Source organism: Lepeophtheirus salmonis, chromosome Z (assembly GCF_016086655.4).
Source record: "Lepeophtheirus salmonis chromosome Z, UVic_Lsal_1.4, whole genome shotgun sequence".
In the NCBI taxonomy this organism is placed as follows: domain Eukaryota; kingdom Metazoa; phylum Arthropoda; class Copepoda; order Siphonostomatoida; family Caligidae; genus Lepeophtheirus; species Lepeophtheirus salmonis.
This window is the reverse complement of record NC_092584.1, coordinates 8,554,467-8,571,615: the sequence shown is the minus strand read 5'-3', so window position 1 is coordinate 8,571,615 and position 17,149 is coordinate 8,554,467. Positions and strand designations below refer to the sequence as shown.

The following is a 17,149-nucleotide window of genomic DNA, read 5'->3' as shown; positions in this document are numbered from 1 at the left end:
ATAAGCAAACAGCACATATTCATTTCCTAGAAAAATGGGTAAGCTAAATTATGTTGCGGCAAGAATGTTTCACTATTTATTTTCTATGTTTTCAACCATTTAATCTATTCTTTGTCGAACTGAGCTATTACTCAGAGTTTTATATTTCACAATTTGCTCTCGTGACGTATGTAGAACTGTGTGTATAATCTTCTTTACTCTACAGTCGTGTGACCTTTACCAGATCTAACAATCAGCAAAGATGTGTTGTAGGAAGAGCGGAAACATTTAGTGGATTGGTGTGAAGTGATCAAAATCATATTTCCAATGGTTTTTCGTCCCCAGAGCTTTTCTCGAAACGACTGTAAAAATTAAATCGAAATATTGGGATTGGCATCCGGAAAGTAATTTTTGATTTGTGATTTCCATTCTGTCTTATTATCATTTATTAATGGTATTTATCTATTTGTTATTTTTCTCATTTAGGAAGAAAAAATCCTTTTTATTACAAAATTTAATTTGAATTTTTTTTTTTCTAAAAAATGTTAATTTTTTGTCATTAATGTTATATTTTTGAAATTTTTTTACAAAAATTAAATATTTAAAATTTGTTTTCAAAAAATTGTACTTCTTGGATTTTTTTACAAAAAGTTATGTAAACTACTGCCAGTCTCTAATTAGCATATTATTTTCCACCATTTAAAAAATGAATCACATGTAGATATTCCATATATATTTAATAATACTAAAATCCTACAATGTATTTTTTTTATAGTGTATTATAATATTGCCAAGTAATATTATATTTAGCGAATCTATACACTTATATATGTATATGATAACCAAAAATTCTATAATAAAACGGCCAATACATTTATATATAAATATACAACGACTACGAGGGATTAACATTAACAAGAAATTGTATTCCTTTCTTTTTGTAAGCAGAGCGAAATAACAATATCACTTAATACTTCGTTTATTTATCCAAAAAAAAAATTATAAAATGGCCATAACGTATCAAGTGAGACGAGGGAATCGACAGCTGACAACAAAATACAGTGGATAATTTTGTGTTAGTCAGGTAACATCGTGATCCACTTCCAGCTTTTTGAAAAAAATAAATATGTTTGGTATTTTCCTTTCAAGTATTTTTATTAATTTTCAGAATATAATCAACTAAAAAAAGTATTACAGAGGATTTGGATATTAATTGATATCAATCAAGGAACTTCATTTAGAATCCGTGTCGTTTTTATACTTTGCCATTGCTCAGACTATCAATTCAATGTACCTGGTGGAAACTTGAAACTTTCACACTTGTATGTAGTCTATTGATTTGGGAGGTAAATGGAGAGGAAATTAGAAATTAGAATTAAACTGTCTTTAATTGTATAGGTAGACATCTATCTCAAGCAAGGGTTGTTTTTGTTTTTGTTTTTAATCGGAGGAGAAATGTCATTGCAGCGAGATTCAAGGCTTAGGGCATCAACTCCTCTTATTGACGATCACACCCCAACAGAGGTGTCCAGACTGACTGGAATGGCATAAGGATTTATGAAAATAATAGTTTATATAAAAACTAACTGTGATACTCCTTATTTAACCACGTCATACATATTATATTACCTGAAAAAACTTCATACCTATTTAGATTTGATAAAAAAAGCAAACAGTCACATTGTAATCAATCACATTTATATACTACAGGTGTATGAAATTAAATTATTAGCATTTATATATATTTACTGTGTACTAGTCACGTCGTGTAACAGCTAATATTTAGTACTCCAAATACTTTTAAGGAGTTATTTCTCCATTTTGTGAAAGTTTGTATTTACATTGTACATGGCAAGGTGTAATTTTGAATCAAAAAATAACAGCTTTGAATATTTGAGTGAGTTAAACTTACTTTAACTTCATATCAATAAATGTATCCACTTTGTGATCCTTTGCATGTACATTGTAAATAGCTAGCTGTAGTTTTGAATACAAAAATAACAACATGAGAATAATTCTTAAGATTTTGCAGTCTTTATTTTTTGTTTTAGAGTTCTTTTTAATTACTAGGTGTCCCGGGTAACACCCGACAGACCTACTCCAGTAATTAATTAAGGTTTGTCCAATAGAAATTATTTTATATTTTGATATATTAAAGCATAAACAATTATTTACAAAACAAAACAAAATTGAGCTCTCTAGGTTAAGTAAAAACCGAGAAAATGACTCATGATATTGATCGACGAATTTCTTTTCGCGTACTCCAAGTAGTTGGGTATCTTTAGGATTGTCTGGGGAACACTCATTGTTAACAATACCTCAGCAAGTCATATAGAAGAAGAACATGTATAGGGGAGAATGAGGATACTTGTTACGGAGGAGACCTGTTAGACTCCCAAAAACTTTAAAATGTAAGGTTATCTACCCCCCTAGTTCTTATAGAATTGAATATCTTCCTTTGTTTATCAAATCAACATAAAATCCGGGTTGTCTAATGCGTACAGTCATAGAGAATTTCATCATTGAAATTTTTGAAACAAAAAGTTAACATTTTAGGTAAGTGTTTCTTGAAATATATTTCGATTATAAAATATAAGATTTTTATTTTATTTTATTAAATGTCATAGTCTAGCATGTTGTTTAATTAATTAACATGCTTGTGATATATTATTAGTTTCAATATTCAGTTCACATCATCTATTCTGATTCCAACACTATGGAGGTGCTTGTTACATCCCATTTTTATTACTATATACTTACTTGTATTTTTATATACAAATATATTTAATATATATTTTTTTTTTTGTAATTTCATAATATACATTAATTATCAATCACAGTAAATAGTAACAATAATAGTTTTTAAATTTTAGTATTAACTATGCTCTATTTCTGTAAATGTTTTATTTGTTTATCTTATATATGTAATTATAAGTATTACCTTTATGTTGACAAACTGTAATAAAAAGTAAAATAAATACTTGAATATAACAAATGACAGTTTTTACATGTCTCCTCCTATCCTGTATCCTTTCTCCTCCTGGTTTATGAAGTATCCTACTTTTGGTTAGTTTCGAAAACACCAATAATTATGTCAGTAAAAAAAATGATTTTTGAAATGAGAACATTTGAGGTTTTGGTAACTACGTATGAGCGTGCTCATGAAAAATAGAGGGTGACAATGAGGAGGATTTCATTCGAGAGTCAGGAGCACAACACGTAAATTAGTACTCGAGTTTTATGAAGATATCAAAAAAAACACAAAAAATTCGGGTCGTGTCTTTAAAATGCGAGTATTTACTCATATCTCGTCAAAAATTAAAAATTTTTGAGAACATTAAAGTTTATAAATCCTCAAAAAGTATTTTTTTATTCGGATTCAAAAAGTTTTGCATCCAAAAGAGGAAGAAAGCTGTTCATTCGAGCTCGTTAAGAATGTGAATCTTATTTCAACAATTAGAGAAGGCGAAACCCATTTTTTTTTATTACAAACTTTTATCAATGAAAATTAATTGAGTCATAGAGGAAATCTGCAAACTGAAGAAAATAAGAAAAAGAAAAGCTGAGCGGGTTAAAAGCAACATCTCAGGTACTGACAATTTTAAATGGATGGAAAAATACTCTCAAAGTCGAAAAAATGACAAATGTTAAGTTTACCCGACGGCTCAGTATCCAATGATCCAAGATTGTCTCAAAACTTATATAAATGCAAAGACTGCAACGGGGACACAAAAAGTTCAATTTCTGCGAAAGTTGGGGAGAAAGTAATTCAAGCTATTGGAGACAAGTTTTGTAGAAGAATTAATACTCTAATTCAGGGAGCCAGATTAAGATAAATTTTGAGGGAATAGATGAGCCAATTAAGTCCAGTGAAATTTCAGAATACTCATCCTCTAATAAAAGAAACATAAGTCCCCAGTGTTATCAGGATTACCTATCGAATTTTATAAGACTTTCGCATCTGACTTAGCTCCGGTTCTTGAGGGTGCCTAAAAGGAGATCTTTGATGAGGGTCCAAAAATCCTTATTTATTCACAAAAATTAATTTTTTTGAAAAAAAAAAATATATATTAATTTTTTTTTGAATAATTACACAAAATTCATAGTGTTCTCAAAAAAATCAAAATCCACAGTTGTTCAAAAAAAAAAAATTGAAATCTACAAATGTTCAAAAAAATTAAATTTTTTTTAACAAAATTTCAAAACTCCATAGCTAAATTTTTTGGAAAAAATTTCAATATTAAATTTTTTGTAAAAAAATTCAAAAATCCTGAGCTATTCCAAAAAAATAAACTTTTTGAAATCTACAAATGTTCACACAAATTAAATTATTTTTTAACAAAATTTCAAAACTCCATAGTTATTCACACGAAAAGAAATTTAAATTAAATTTTTTGGAAAATAAATTTTAAAAATTAAATAAATTTTTTGAAAAAAAAAAATATACTACATTTTCTATTAAAGAGAAAAAATTCCTTAGTTTTAGCTACAACCCCTCCAGCCCACCCCTGCAAATGCCCCTAACTTTTCTTTTTTTTATTTTTAATTTTTTGACTCAAGTCGACACAGCACTCTAGTACTAAGGAGAGTAAAGGACTGATTAATATGATATTATTAATTATATCTAAATTATTCAAGGAATGCAAATCAGCATTGTAGCTGTAATCTATATATGTAGTATACTGCCATGAATATTAATAAATTAATCTTAGCACCACTAACCGAAAGTTATTTGAATGAAAATAATCCATTTAGACATTATATTTTCAAAAAATTAGAGGTACAATAACTTTTAGCACCTGCTCCCGCATTTTTTTTACACTATGATTTATATATTTGAAAGAAAAAATAGCGAGCAAGTTACAAACGCCTTATGCTAATATTTGAGACTGCGATAGTAATACATGATTCCAGATTTTGAATTAATTTTCACACAAGACATAAAAATTAATTTCAATGCATAGGATTTTATCTGATGACTGTTTTAAATCAATGTTTTGCTAAGCCCCGAGGCATCTGCAAGAGGTAAGCTGAAGGTTTTGTAACCCCACCCCTCCCCTCAAATTAATCCAATTAAGGAACTTTTGGTTTTTACTAGAATTGGTTTCCAAAATAATTTAACAATCAACTTTAATTTTTTTCCGAAAATTTAATTTTTCGTGAAAAGCAATAAAGTTTTGAATTTTTTTTCCAAAAAATGTAGTATTGTAAGTTTATTTTTTTAAATTTTTTCCAAAAAATTTAATTTCCCTATTTTTTTGAACAAATTTTTTTTAATTTTTTCCAAAAAATTTAATTTTCCTATTCTTTTGAACAATTTTTTTAAATTTTCCCAAAAAATCATTTTCTTTGTATACCTATTAATTTTTTTTTTGAAATTTAATTTTTGGATTTTTTTTTTTAAAAATCCAAAAAAGCAAGCCCAAAAAAAAAAAAAAAAATATATATATATATGGCAACAATATAGGTATATGTTATGTACAAGTTCGATATTATTCAAAATGTAGCCTGTATAAGCAGATTGTACAAGTTAGAATTTCCATGTCTCATTACTCCTTATTTTGTAAAAGTACAACATTTTATTTTGATCCATTAAAATTATTTCATTATTACGTATTTACAAGAAATATAATTAGTGATGATAATCGTCTGTATTTTGAGCATGCTAAAAAAATTGAAGAATGCTTTTGAGGAGAGCAGTTAGGCTGTCATGACGTTTCATCAAATCAACTACAATCAGCTGTTACTAAGGAGGAGGAGAAAATAAACAAAGGCATTCACATATACAAAAATTACTCCGGTGTTGACTCCAATTATACTCGGAGTCCAAATAGGACTTATAATTATAACTCAACAACAAATCCTCAGGATTATTCTTCGTCTTTTAAAGCAAATAGGAATGTTCAATTAGCTTTTGAATATAGTAGAAATGGAAATTCACTACTCAGGAGCTAAATAAAAGCAACAACTCATTTTTCAGATTACCAATTTAAAAAAAACTGCCCCATTCAAAAAAATACACATTATTTACAAAACTAAATATAACAGTGGGTATTTGAATATAATAATGTGCTACAATATACTTATCAATTAGTAATTTTCAATAAAGAAGTTAGCATTAGAACATTAGAAGTATATCTACCAACCATGGAACATTCAATTTATAGATTATCCTATCCACATGTACTCTAAATTATTTAGTCATCTCAAATTTTGGTTACGACTTGTATACAACATAATATACTTATTAAGTAAAAAACATCCTTGAAGACAAGTTTAATAGAAATACAAGGTTAGACCATCATGTAATCGGACTTGCTAGAATTTTCAATCTGATGTATAGTACCAACTGCTGGGCAGGATAAACAGATTTGACAAAACACACAACCACTCATAGCCTATGACGTCACTATTGCTAGAATTTTCAATTTAATGTATCGTACCGACTGCTGGGCAAGAAAAATAGCCTTTGACAAAACACATAATATGACGTCAATATTAAAAGCAGTCATACATGCGTTATGGTATAACCTTGTATTTTTATTAACATAGCTTGAACCAAACTTTTTCCAGTCAAGCCATCTTCAACATGATTAAAAATGACACTGCATATCGTAAGTACAAATATCCTGTTTGTTTACACAGAGCATAATACTAACCATAAATAATAATAACTTAAAACTTTACAAACACAGGCTTACTAATTTGCAAGTAGCCAACAATAACACCAGGAAAACTAAAGCAAAGTGCATGAAGTAGTCTGAGACTCCATTTCAAAGCTACTCATGTCCAGTTTTCGTGGGATTTTCTTTCTAGAAAACAGTTATTTTTTTCTCACTCTTTACGAAATCAAAAGGGTTTGTTCCGTTAAATAATAAAAATATGATGCACACTGTAGTCAGGCTACCCTGGTGAGCTATTTGATATAAACAGAGTTACCTGGCGTTACTCGGGCCAAGGAGGGAACGGGAAATCACAGTGATAATGGTCAATCTAACTTCTTCTTATGTTTAGACGCCTTCTGCTATTATATACATTCTAACTATGAAATGAATTATTATAAAAAAATTTTAAATGGTGTTATAAACTTACTTTTCTGGAAAAATTTGTCTAGATAAACAAATCTATCTTTATTTTTATCAAATATTTGCCAAATCGAAGCATGGAAAAAACGTAAGAAAATGTTTTTCAAAAAAAAATTCCAGAATAAAGGAGAAAATAACAATTATTGGCATTGTAAAAATGAACATAGACCTACCAAATATTTTTTCATACTTGCAAAAACAAAAAAGTTATGGAGAATAATGTCGTTGAAAAAATACACTCAATAACTCGTTCATTTATCCAAATATTATGTAATAAATTGTTCCGGAAATTGAAAAACCCTACTGTAATGTTAGAGATTAAAGTTTTATATCCAAAAGCCATCAATTTGTGTCATTTGTTCTTAAAAATTGAAAATTGACGTTTGATGAGAAAATTGAGAACATAAATCCAAAAAGTTGAAAAATTATTGAGAAAATGAAAGATATTTCAGTTAAGCATCAATTTTTATATGTCAAATTTATATACAAACGAATTTCCAGACAAATTCTTACAAGCTTTATTTTATCTACGAATATCATGTATATCATTGGAAGCCCATTTTTTGCACCTAAAAAACTTGGAGCTTTCACCGATTTCTTTTTGTGCCCATAACATTTTTGATTTTGACTCAATTTATAAAACTCTTATAGTCGGTAATGAACTCCAGGTTCATATCGTCAATTATATGATGTCTTTTCAAGAGTGTGAAGAGGAACGGGGGGAAGTTTGATTATATTTGCATCAAATGTACAGAAAACAAAACAAAAGTTGTATAAAAGGAGGTTTTACAAAAGAAATTTACCTATTATATATTTATAGTTTATAGCAAGGTTAATATAAATGCAAGACTATCATGTGAATGGGCTTGCTAGAATGTTCAACTTGATAAATGCAAGAAAAAAGATTTTGAAAACACGCAACCACTCATACACTATGACGTTTATTTTTAAAAGTGTGGTGGAAGTATCAATATATGAAATTTCTATTAACCTTAGATCTACTATAAACTCAATTAGTGACTGATGTCTGACTTCCACCACGCTTTTAATATTGACTTCATAGTAGATGATGAGTGGTTGTGCGTTTGGTCTAAATCTGTTTTCCTTCCCCAGCAGTTGGTACTATATATCAAATTGAAAATTCTAGCAATAGTTCATAGACCTTTTGTCAAAATCTGCTTATCCTGCCTAGCAGTCGGTACAATACATCAGATTGAAAATTCTAGCAAGGCCGATTCCATGATGGTCTAACCTAGTATTTCTATTAACCTCAGTAGATCGTATTGTTTTAGAATTTTAACATTCACAAAATAAATATAAATAAAATCTTTTAAACTTTCCATGAGCTATTTTTTACATAGGGCGTTCATGCTAGTGTAAAAAGAATATATTTATATTTGAAATGTCAGATTTTTTAAAATTAGATGTCAAAATACAGATTTCTTTGGTGGCACCCCAGCATGCCGCAACAACCCCTTTGAGAAATGCTGGATAGTTTGGTATATCTCCACTCTCATAGAAGAATAAGAAGAAATTGCTCATGAGATGTATTTTAAAGACTGGAATCGTAATTGAATTCTGAAATCCATTCCAGTCTACTATGAAGGAAACGATGATCACAATTCCCCATTTTTTCGAAATCTTTTAATCCCTTTATAAGAGTTAATTATGAACATTCTGATTATTTGTTTTAATAAACTATTCGGAATTGTATCATGATTAACTAATTAAATACATAACATTAATTATGTGTAATTTGTCTATTTATTCTATATTCATTTTGTATTCCCGCATAATATTTCTCTAGAATCCTCCATAAAGAGAAGTGTACATCAGAAAAAGATGTACACTTGAAGAACTCCATGTCATTTAACATTTTGCTGGCTTGGCGCCCTGGATAAATGACGGGGAACACTGAAATGAATATTCCGTTTAAAGTGTGTTCTGTATAAGGCTTTTAATTTATTTATACTATCATATCATCATGAGAGGTAATATTTAATACACTACACACATAGAAGCAGAGGAAGGAACCTTCAGTTGTAGAGCTGAGAGAAGAAGAAGCTGCTTATAGAAAGAGAAAGGAAGAATGACGTATCACGGTTGAGATCCTCATCCAGATGGTAGCCAAGGACTCGAAGGACTCTGTGATTTATCTAAAAATTCCATCGAATGATGAAGGAGAAGACTCTGGGAATTCCTATTGGAATGTTAGAGAGTCCAAGCTCTGGTTTTGGACTCTTTTGTTCGGAACGGCTTGCAATTATGCTGTTCGATCATCTACTCCACTTGTTGCACCCGTCCTAACGTCTAATTTTAATTGGAGCAAAACTCAAACTGGAGTTATTCTCTCTAGTTTTTTCTGGGGATACTCTTTGACTCAGATTTTAGGGACATAGCGCGTTGATCATAAATTGATAGTGAATGTTAATCTTGTACAATAACTACAAGTTAACGGAAAAGTGATTTCATAGATCATTTCCAAAGGTGCTCCAATTATCATTTGACTATTTTTAATTAATCAAATAAAGATTCATAGAGAACTAGAGCTTCTTCATAACCATATATTTTCCAGTCTTCCTTCATACTTCTAATAATAATAAATATAACTACTATCAATTCATGATCAATGATTTTTTAGGAGGCTATTTAGCGGATCGTTTCGGACCTGAGAAAGTAATCCTTCTTAGTTCTATTATTTACGGACTCTTAATGTTCTGGTTCCCATTTATTTTATGGATGTCTCATTATGTTGGATTCAATATCCTTGTGATCGTACAAATCATGATTGGAGCCGCTCAAGGGGTTTTTTTCCCATCTGTGGCCAGTATTTCTAGTGGAAATGTGCATCCTAGTGGACGCACATCGTTTTTTGGAAAAATGAGCTCTGGATCATCCTTTGGAACACTATTTACGGGATGTATTGGCTCAGTATTACTGACTTATTATGGGTACTCCTTCGTATTTTATGTCTCAGGAGCTTTTGTTCTTAGTTGGTCCCTTTTTCTAAAATATTATTGTATGAAAAATACAAAAGTAAAGCGGGTAATTTTAGGACTCGGCTCTGGATCGAAATTATCATCAATTATCGATGACGTTCCATGGCTCATTTACTTTCGAAGTCCTTCATTATGGTACGTCGTTTTTCTTGTCATAAGGCATTTAATATAATTAGGATTTGATTAACAATATATGATGTATTATTTTAGGGCTTGTATGATTGCTCATTTATGTCAGACAAATTGTTTTTTTACTCTTTTATCCTGGTTGCCAACATATTTTCATGATAATTTTCCGTCTGAATCCTCATGGTTGTACAATACTTTTCCCTGGTTATTCTGTATTGTTGGAGTAGTTACTGCAAATCGATTCAATAATTATCTCTTTGAACAGAAGTTATCAAAATGTAATGTTCGTAAAATAACAGAAGGGGTCTGCTATGTTACTCAACTATTCGGTCTATTAATTATAGGTAATCAGAGTTTAATTTTAATTTATAATTTTAGTAGAATACAAAATAATCCACTGTCTTTTTAGGTAATTTCGATATTAGTTTCCACGTGGCTCTTGCAAGTTTGTGTTTATGTCTTTTTGGAGCTGGATATCATAGTATTGCAATCCTCAATAATCCAGGAGATATAGCTCCAAAGCATACCGGATCTGTATTCGGGATAGTAAATTGTGCCGGAGCATTACCTGGTATACTAATCTTAAACCCTTAAGAATGAATAGTCTCTACTTATTTTATACTCTTTAGGATTTATTGGAGTCTACATAGCTGGTTATATACTGGAAGTATATAGTGGCTCATGGTCCGCAGTCTACAACTTGACAGCATTCGTCAATTCTATTGGCTATTTTACCTTCGTCACAATGGGGAGTGCAAAACCCATATTATAATCTGTAGTTATATATATAATACAATATATTCAGTTGTTATCGTTAGGATTTGTTCATCATGATAATATTTCAATCAAAGTTTTGAAAAGTGAGAATTTTATATTATATACATAATTAATGTGTGTTGACTCATGTATTTGATATTTTAGTCAATATTCATTATTTGGTTTTATTTTGTATGAAATACATAAAAATTTCTGATTTTGTTATTGATCGTTTCCGTCTCCATTATATTTATATCAATACTAGACTGTAATAACTTTTTAGTAATAATATACACACTAGAGAATTCAGTTTGGAAGAAATTGCTTGTAAAGTATATCGAAGTATACAATCCATGATTTGAGATTATTAAATATCATACTAGTAGCCAATGGAGTGTTTTCATAGAGCATTTTCCTCTTATCTTTGATAACTATGTCCTTTCTTAGTATTTATTCCTTAAATTTCACTGAAAACTGAATTTGGCACTTAATATTAATATATATCAATAAAATCATTAATACAAGTTCAAAGATTATTTTACAAAAGAAGGTGTAGTTTGGTGATTATAAAGTAAAGTTCCGTGATTATTATCAATTATGTCAATGTTTTGATTATATAAAATGTCAGTCTTCGTTTACTCAGTACATGTGTTTGGATTGATGAGTACTATCACATAATAATACCAGTGATGGAATCAAGAGGATTCAGTGGAGCTATTCAGCTTACAGGACTTGATGATTTCATTACTCCATCCTTGGCGTGTATCAAACCTGTGGACTCTACAAATAATAATTCGTCTGAGTCAGCCCAAGATTTAGAGAGTAAACCTCCACAAAAAGCTACAATTTCTCTAACGGATTGCTTGGCATGTGCCGGATGTGTGACTACTGCAGAGTCCGTCCTTGTAGAAGCACAGAGTAGCGATGAATTGAGGAAAAGGTTTGCATTGAATAATGGATTTTGAATATTAAAAGTGTTATGAATTATAATAGTCTATAATTATAAGTAATATTCTGTGGTTTTTTTCAGATTTCAGTCAAAAGGGAAGGTTTACGATGTACTCATTGTGAGCGTATCCACGCAATCGCTTATTTCATTATCTAATAAATTTGGATTGTCACTATCTCAAACATCAAATGTAATCATCAACTACTTTAAATCCCTGGGAGTAGACTATATCTATAATCTTAAAATATGTGAGGACATAGCACTTCAAGAACAAAGTATAGAAACTATTTTACATTTATCTCAAGGAAATAAAGGGCCGATCCTTACATCTTCTTGTCCAGGATGGATTTGCTATGCGGAAAAAACCCATGGGGATTGGATTCTCCCCTATATAAGTAAAGTCAAATCTCCTCAACAAATCATGGGAGCTCTTGTTAAGTCATGGGGTGCAAATAATATCTACAATACGGAATCAACTCGCATCTGTCATGTAACTGTAATGCCATGCTTTGATAAGAAACTTGAGGCATCTCGAAGGGATTTTATGGATTCGAATAATATTCCTGATGTGGATTTAGTAACAACATCTGTGGAATTAGAACAAATGATACTTGCAGATAACTTTTCTCTCCATGATATCCCTGAATCCTATGCATTTGACAAAATATTCGAGAGTTGCTCAAATGAGCTTGAAGTAAATCATGGCTCCGGATCTGGGGGATTCTGTGAGAGCATATTTTTAGATACAATTAAATCATTATTTGATGATAACGACCCTTCACTTGACTATAACATGAGAAAAAATTTGGACTTCATGGAATTAAAGTATGAGAAGAATGGTCGAAAAATTCACTTTGGTGTTGCAAATGGCTTTCGTAATATACAGAATATTGTACAAATGTTGAAACGAAAGAAATGTGACTTTGATTTCATTGAGATTATGGCCTGTCCTAGTGGATGTTTAAATGGAGGGGCTCAAGCTGTTCCTGAGGACATTGATAATAAAGTTTTTATTTCTACAATCAAAGAATTGTACAATTCTCTACCTAAGACACGTTCATCTAATAATAACTCTTTACCCAAGGACTTATACTCTGAATTGAAGCCATTGTTCTACACTAATTATCACGCTATTCCTAAGGAAACCAACGGTCTGACTATTGAATGGTAGAACCACTCAATTTTTTGAATAAACTCGGCATTTACTCCCTTTATAAGTTGTAGTGAGATAAATATTCCTTAAATGTATCTCGACCTCTCAGTGATACAAGTATTTATTAGTAAATGTGAAAAGTTTAACTTAATAAAAATAGTATCCAAGTGATTATTCTCACGTAATTACATGTAGTATAGGATGACTTTTTTAAGGATATGGAATCGGAAAATATTTTGATATCAGGCCATCATGTCTTAATTAATACCTTCCATCAAAAATGGGTCATAGTGCAGTCTCCCCCCCCTCCAGAAAAAAACACCAATTAACCCATTTTCTTCTGGTAACTCCCGTATGGGATCAAACATATTTTTAATCATTTAGGTCGTGTATTGGCTACCATATTGTCTTTTTTAGAGGGTTATTATTTGATTTATGTAATTTTTGAGCTTTTGTATTAGTAATTTGGTTTCAATCTGCTGGTCCCCTTTGGGGTCCCTAGTATAATACATGAATAAAATTATGTCTTTCGAACGGGTACACTAATACAAAATACACCTAGAGGTTATTTGTTGTGCCTTTGATGTACTCGTATGTCATTTATAATATAACAGACGATAGGTATAGAGCAGAGGTCGGCAACCCGCAGGGGCATATCTCCCGAGAGTGAATTTTGACCGTTCCCCCATCTGATCATGGACAATCATCTAAATATAGACATATTAACATTAAACGACCCTATGAAAATAAAAGTTTTGCTCCTGCCATCGGCAAATATTTCACTTGACATAGAAAAAATATCATAAAATAAGCAGAAACAATTGTATCATTAAATAATAAGTATTTTTCCTACTTTTCCCTTTTTTAGTAGAATATAGATTTTTCTTTTAAAATGTGTTTTTATTTCATTTCTTCATTATAATTCCTATAGTTAAATTAAAATTATATTGAATCCTTGTTGTCTCTAAACTCCCAGATAATCTGTTATATATTCAATAACATGGTTTTCCAGCATGTCTGCAGCGATAGCTGTTTAGCCCATACTCTCCAAAAGGTTACCGATCCCTGGTATAAGGGAACTTCCAACCCCTTACTTCAATGTAGATCTCAAAATTATTTATTACTCTTTTACTCATATTCTCCTATAAGTTAATGTTATAAATTCCATCATAATTGAAGAAGTTTAGTTATTATTTTTACTACATAAAATGACAAATTTCCAACAAATTTTGATGTAACTCCATGAAACGCCTTTATAAATAAATATAACTAAATATCTGCACTGAATACTACTTGAGGCCGATAATAAACCCTAATATTTAAACCAATTCAAAGTAATATTTACTGAAAATCAATAAAAACGGTTAATTTGTACATTAAGTATGAAAAAGTAAAAGAAAATTAGGGATTAACATCTTTTTCTTTCCATTGTAATAGTTGATTCATATGCACAACACGGAAATAAGCGATTTAGTAGCTCATTTTAAATACATTTTAGGGTTGGACATATAATTAAACGTGAATATCAATTTATATAATATGTAACTCATTTGTGGGTACCATATTGAGATGAAATAGTTGCCTCTCTGCTGAATATTTAAAAAAAAGGGGTTTCAATGATATAAAATAAAAAATTGCAGTGAAAGGGCAAGCCCCATTAGAAAAAAGTCAAATGAGTTTAAATGAAAGATCCAGTCCCAATCCCTTCAAACGTTAAGAACAATAGCAATCTTATTTCCTTTATCATAATAAAAGAGAAAAAACTCGGGATTCTACGTAGGAATTAATTTATTGACGTAAACACACACACATATTAATCAAGTTTCTTGAATCCAATGTCATTTGCGTATTCACGGAAGCATTGACGGCACATATCCAGCTTGTATTTGCGGATAAGTCCGTGTCTGTTGGAGCATGCCCGGCTGAAATAAAGCAAGAAATAATGAGCCCACGTCATTGAATCAAAGAATTATAAACTTACCATTGGCGGGATCCTTGTCCGTACTTTCTTGGACGAGAGTAATGAATCTCTTCGAAACCCATGTTATTGTATTTTCGTGGTGTAAATATCAAGTAAATTAAAGGATCGCTCCACTCACCACGAAGGTTTATCGGAAAAGGAAGAAGCAAGAGGGCGCTGTAGTTAAAGAGCAAAAAATACAACGAGCCTTCGTACCTGCTCGAACTTCTTCTCTTTCATAGTACCTTAGGACGTAAGGGAAGTTTTACCGCTGGAGTACAAAAGATTTTATTATTGCAATACTTTTTCTTTCTTCAGATATCAAGTTAAACGAATCTAGCCATTTTTTCCACCTAGACACTTATCTTTTCTTGTCCAGCCATTTATTCATCGAGATATCACTTTAAACGAATCTAGCCATTTTTTCCAGCTAAGCACATTTCCTTTCTTTTTTCTAGCGCATTTATTCTGCTGCCATTTAATGATACAGATTTCAGGTTAAATAATTAATATCTATTTTTCTACTTAGAAACATTTATTTTCATTTTTCTTCTGCAATTTTTTCCTAGAGATATTACCATAGAGAATATTGGTAATAACTCTATAGATATTACTTTAAACGAATCTACCCATTTTTTCCAGCTAAACACATTTTCTTTCTAGAGCATTTATTCTGCTACCATTTTATCATACATGCTTCAGGTTTAAGAAATCTATCCATTTTTCTACTTAGAAACATTTATTTTTCTTCTGCAATTTTATATTATATTGGTAATAGCTTTATAGTTATTACTTTAAACGAATCCAGCTATTTTTTCTATCTAGACAAATTTGCTTTTAATTTTTTTCCGTCATTTTGTCCTCCGCCATTTTTTCCAACAGATATTTTATTAAAGGAATCCAGACATTTTTCAAGCTAAAACTATTTCCTTTTTTTTTCTTCTTGCATTTTAGTGGATATTTAAAGGATATTAGTTTATACGAATTTAGCCATTTTTCCCACCTAGACACTTTTCCTTTTTTTCTGATACCATTTATTCCAAAGGTAATTTTTTTAAAGAACCTACCCATTTTTTCTACCTAGACACATTTCCTTTCTTATTTTCCCGTTATTTTTTCCCTCGAGGTATCAATTAAAACGAACCTAGCCATTTTTTACAACTAAGCACATTTCCTTTCTTATTTTTCCCGCTATTTTTTCCTTCTTATATTAGTTTAAACAAATATAGCCATTTTTCCAAATACACACTTTTCCTTTTTTTTCATGCCATTTTTTTCGAGACATCGTAAATGAATCTAGCTATTTTTCCTCTTCGATTATTTTCTAAGTTTTCTTCAGATATCATGTGAAACAAATCTAATCCATTTTTCAAGCACAAATAGTTTTCTCTTTTTATCTCCTGCCATTATTTCCCACGGGATATCACTATAAACGAATCTAATCATTTTTCCCACATTTGTTTTCTTCACACATCAGGTTAAGCGAATATAGCCATTTTTTCAGCTATACACATTTCCTTTCTTTTTTCTTCCGCCATTTTACTCCAGGCATTTACCCCTAGAAATATCACTTTAAACGAATCTAGCCACTTCTCAAACCTAGATAATTTTCTGTTTTCTTGGGATATCAGATTGAACAAATTTAGCCATTTTTTGTAGCTATACACATTTCCTCTTTTTCTCCTGCCATTTTTCCTCCACATATCCCTTGACATAATCTAGCCATTTATTACAGCTAGACACATTTCCTTCAGATATCAGGCTAAACAGATCTAGCCCTTTGTTCCACCTCGGCACTTTTCCTTTTTTTCTCCCCACATTTTTCCTCCACATATCCCGTGAAAGTATCTAGCCATTTATCCCAGCTCTTCACATTTCCTTAAATTATCAGGTTAAACTAATTTAGCCATTTTTTCCAACTAGACAGTTTTCCTTTTTTTCACCTGCCATTTTTCCTCGACATATCCCTTGAAAGAATCTAGCCATTTATTCCAGCTAGACACATTTCCTTCAGATATCAGGTTAAACAAATTTAGCCCTTTTTTCCACCTCGACACTTTTCCTTTTTTTCTCTTCTCATTTTTCCTCCACATATCCCGTGAAAGTATCTAGCCATTTATTCCAGCTCTTCACATTTCC

At 30.7% G+C, this 17,149-nt stretch overlaps 2 protein-coding genes across 3 annotated transcripts; both read left to right on the top strand.

The window, feature by feature from the left end:
• The first annotated feature begins 8,879 nt into the window (after nt 1-8,879).
• Nucleotides 8,880-11,173, top strand: MFS18 (major facilitator superfamily transporter 18). Of its 2 annotated transcripts, XM_071893651.1 has the most exons (5): nt 9,107-9,551; nt 9,706-10,198; nt 10,274-10,536; nt 10,602-10,763; nt 10,822-11,173. In XM_071893651.1, the coding sequence occupies exons 2-5, from the start codon at nt 9,777-9,779 to the stop codon at nt 10,962-10,964; spliced, it is 990 nt and encodes a 329-aa protein (XP_071749752.1). In that variant the 5' UTR covers nt 9,107-9,551; nt 9,706-9,776; the 3' UTR covers nt 10,965-11,173. The 2 variants fall into 2 exon arrangements, with proteins under 2 accessions (XP_071749751.1, XP_071749752.1); XM_071893650.1 differs by having other exon boundaries at nt 8,880-10,198.
• Nucleotides 11,174-11,546: 373 nt separating this feature from the next.
• On the top strand, nt 11,547-13,221 carry LOC121130096 (probable cytosolic Fe-S cluster assembly factor GL21135). Its single transcript, XM_040725810.2, has 2 exons — nt 11,547-11,888; nt 11,979-13,221. Exons 1-2 carry the CDS (start codon nt 11,638-11,640, stop codon nt 13,066-13,068), a joined length of 1,341 nt encoding a protein of 446 aa, XP_040581744.1. The 5' UTR covers nt 11,547-11,637; the 3' UTR covers nt 13,069-13,221.
• Nucleotides 13,222-17,149: the final 3,928 nt, after the last annotated feature.

Bases quoted from the DNA above. Each gene is read 5' to 3' on its own strand.
- MFS18 (XM_071893650.1), top strand. From the start codon at position 9,687: ATGATCAATGATTTTTTAGGAGGCTATTTAGCGGATCGTTTCGGACCT. The intron at 10,537-10,601 runs GTAATCAGAGTT...CTGTCTTTTTAG, and splicing joins ATTCGGTCTATTAATTATAG to GTAATTTCGATATTAGTTTC. The intron at 10,764-10,821 runs GTATACTAATCT...TATACTCTTTAG, and splicing joins TTGTGCCGGAGCATTACCTG to GATTTATTGGAGTCTACATA.
- LOC121130096 (XM_040725810.2), top strand. From the start codon at position 11,638: ATGGAATCAAGAGGATTCAGTGGAGCTATTCAGCTTACAGGACTTGAT. The intron at 11,889-11,978 runs GTTTGCATTGAA...GGTTTTTTTCAG, and splicing joins AGCGATGAATTGAGGAAAAG to ATTTCAGTCAAAAGGGAAGG.